The sequence below is a fragment of the Gekko japonicus genome, unplaced genomic scaffold (assembly GCF_001447785.1).
Source record: "Gekko japonicus isolate JY-2015 unplaced genomic scaffold, Gekko_japonicus_V1.1 scaffold814, whole genome shotgun sequence".
Taxonomy (NCBI): Eukaryota; Metazoa; Chordata; class Lepidosauria; order Squamata; family Gekkonidae; genus Gekko; species Gekko japonicus.
In genome coordinates, this window is record NW_015169799.1 from 568,530 (window position 1) to 570,570 (window position 2,041).

At 39.5% G+C, this 2,041-nt stretch overlaps 1 protein-coding gene across 1 annotated transcript in view; it reads right to left on the reverse strand.

Moving 5' to 3' along the window:
• The window catches only part of ANXA5 (annexin A5), a 31,150-nt gene that overhangs the window by 13,393 nt on the left and 15,716 nt on the right, over positions 1-2,041 (reverse strand). Inside the window, exon 7 of the mRNA XM_015417092.1 lies at positions 1,236-1,315. Within this exon, the coding sequence (XP_015272578.1) occupies positions 1,236-1,315 (80 nt within the window). The remainder of the gene's footprint in view (positions 1-1,235; positions 1,316-2,041) is intronic.

A 2,041-nucleotide genomic window follows, 5' to 3' on the forward strand; every position in this document is an offset into this window, starting at 1 on the left:
AGAAATTGCAAGTAGATAAATAGGCACCGCTTTGTTGGGGAGGTAACAGCGTTCTGTGCACCTCCAAATTGAAGGCTCAGAACCTGGATACCCCACTAGCAATTCACTTTAAACAGTTTAATCATTGTTATGATAGCTTTCAATATGTTGTATTAGAAATTGTACAGAGAACTCCTGGAGAAAGGACTGACTTAAGAAGACGCCTCTTACAGCGAGAGATGTTTTGGATTCACCGGTTGAACAGTGTATTTCCTAATGGACTGAATGCAGAAATTGACCTTTCATGTTTTTTGTAAACCATATGATGTTTTTTGTAAACTATATTACGTTTGTGTAAACTACATGAGGTTTCCTTTAAAGTGTACTGCCTCCCACTACCCACCACCTGTTAGCAATTTGCAAGGTCCCTTTAATTGCCCTCTGGTAACATGCACCAGAGAGAGATGCCGAGGATCCAGAAAAAAACACAGAGTGTTAATTGAGATCAGCGTCCTACTGAATCGTGATGTGAGTTATTACTAGGCTGATTAGTTGTAATTTGAAAAATGGGAGAAAAGGCAAAGGTAAGTAGGCACTAGTAAACGTAAGAAACAAAATTGTGGCTATACTTTAGTATACTTTAGTCAATGCCACTAAAAGAGGCATGATGAGGCAAAGAGCATTTTGTATCCATACTGTCTTTCCTACATTCCGTGTATTTCCTGCACTCCGTACCCATACTGTCTTTCCTGCACTCCATCTTTCCTGCATTCCATACTGTTTTTCCTGCACTCCGTGCAGCATAGGATGAATGCTTCCAATACGTGAATGGGTACTAGAGGGAATCAATCCATGCACAAGTACCACATGCATTTTGAGTGTGTATGACTGTTGATTGCGGGTCAGACTAACACGACTGTTGACCTTATATTTATTTATCTGACTTTGAAGTAATACCATTCACTGCCGATCTAGCATACTGAAATAAAGGCTCCAAGGAGCAGATGAAAATGGAGTAAGAAGGATAAAACAGGGCTTGAGATTGGAATAAATCTCTGCAGCACATATTCTCACCCAATGTGCAAAACCTTTTCCATATTTACTGCTCTCAAGAAATCAGCCAAAAGTTTATATCTCCTTTTTCTTCCTGCTTTAGAATGCTCAGGGCCACTTCACACGACATACAGCCTTCAGTAAACTGCATTCACTAAAGTAACACTTGCTTATTATTTCAGTTTCATGCAGTACAAGTTTACCTGAAGAAGAACTACCAACATCCTTTGGTAAAAACCAGATGTGTCTGATGTTATGTGATCTTCTAAGCTGGCTTCATATTCTGCAATGAAGAAATATACATCCATCACTTAACAAAATTTCAGCTACTTCAGAGTTGAAGATACTCAACTAACCAGAGTAACTACTATCGAATAGTTACCCTTACTCAACACAGTCATATTGTAATTCAGAAGGAAAAAAGTATTTCTGTCTGTACACGGCACATAAGGAGAAAATGGGAAAAGAGGTTGATGGGTGTACAATCTTGTTTTAAGACAGGTTTGATCCTGTTGTTCCCTCCTGTGGGAGAAAAAACTCCTTCCTGAACAATACTAATGATATTGGCATGACACTGAGATACTGTTAAATATACAAGTAGCTATAAAGTGGGTTTCAGAGGACCAAAAAAAACGTGATGCATAGGTAGATCTGTAAGCAGTTAAAAAATATGATTCAAGTAAGTGGTATGTTCCCCTTCCATTTACTGTTAAAATCTTTTCTCTGATTTCATTTGCTCAACAAGAGAAGTGTCTGAGAGACCTAATGCAATTATATTATGCAACACACAAGATTATGTACAGGATCTACACAGGAACACAAAAGCTTTCAATGCTCTTCACTCAGTAAGCATTACATTGATGCTATATTGTGGCTGCGGTCACACGGAGTATTAGCCATGCTACAGAGACGGAAGATAGGTGGATTTTCCGGATGTGATCACAGCGTCACATCTGGAAAGCGTAGAGCTCCTGTGGTGAACCCGAGGCTTCCCGCCGAAGATGCGGGG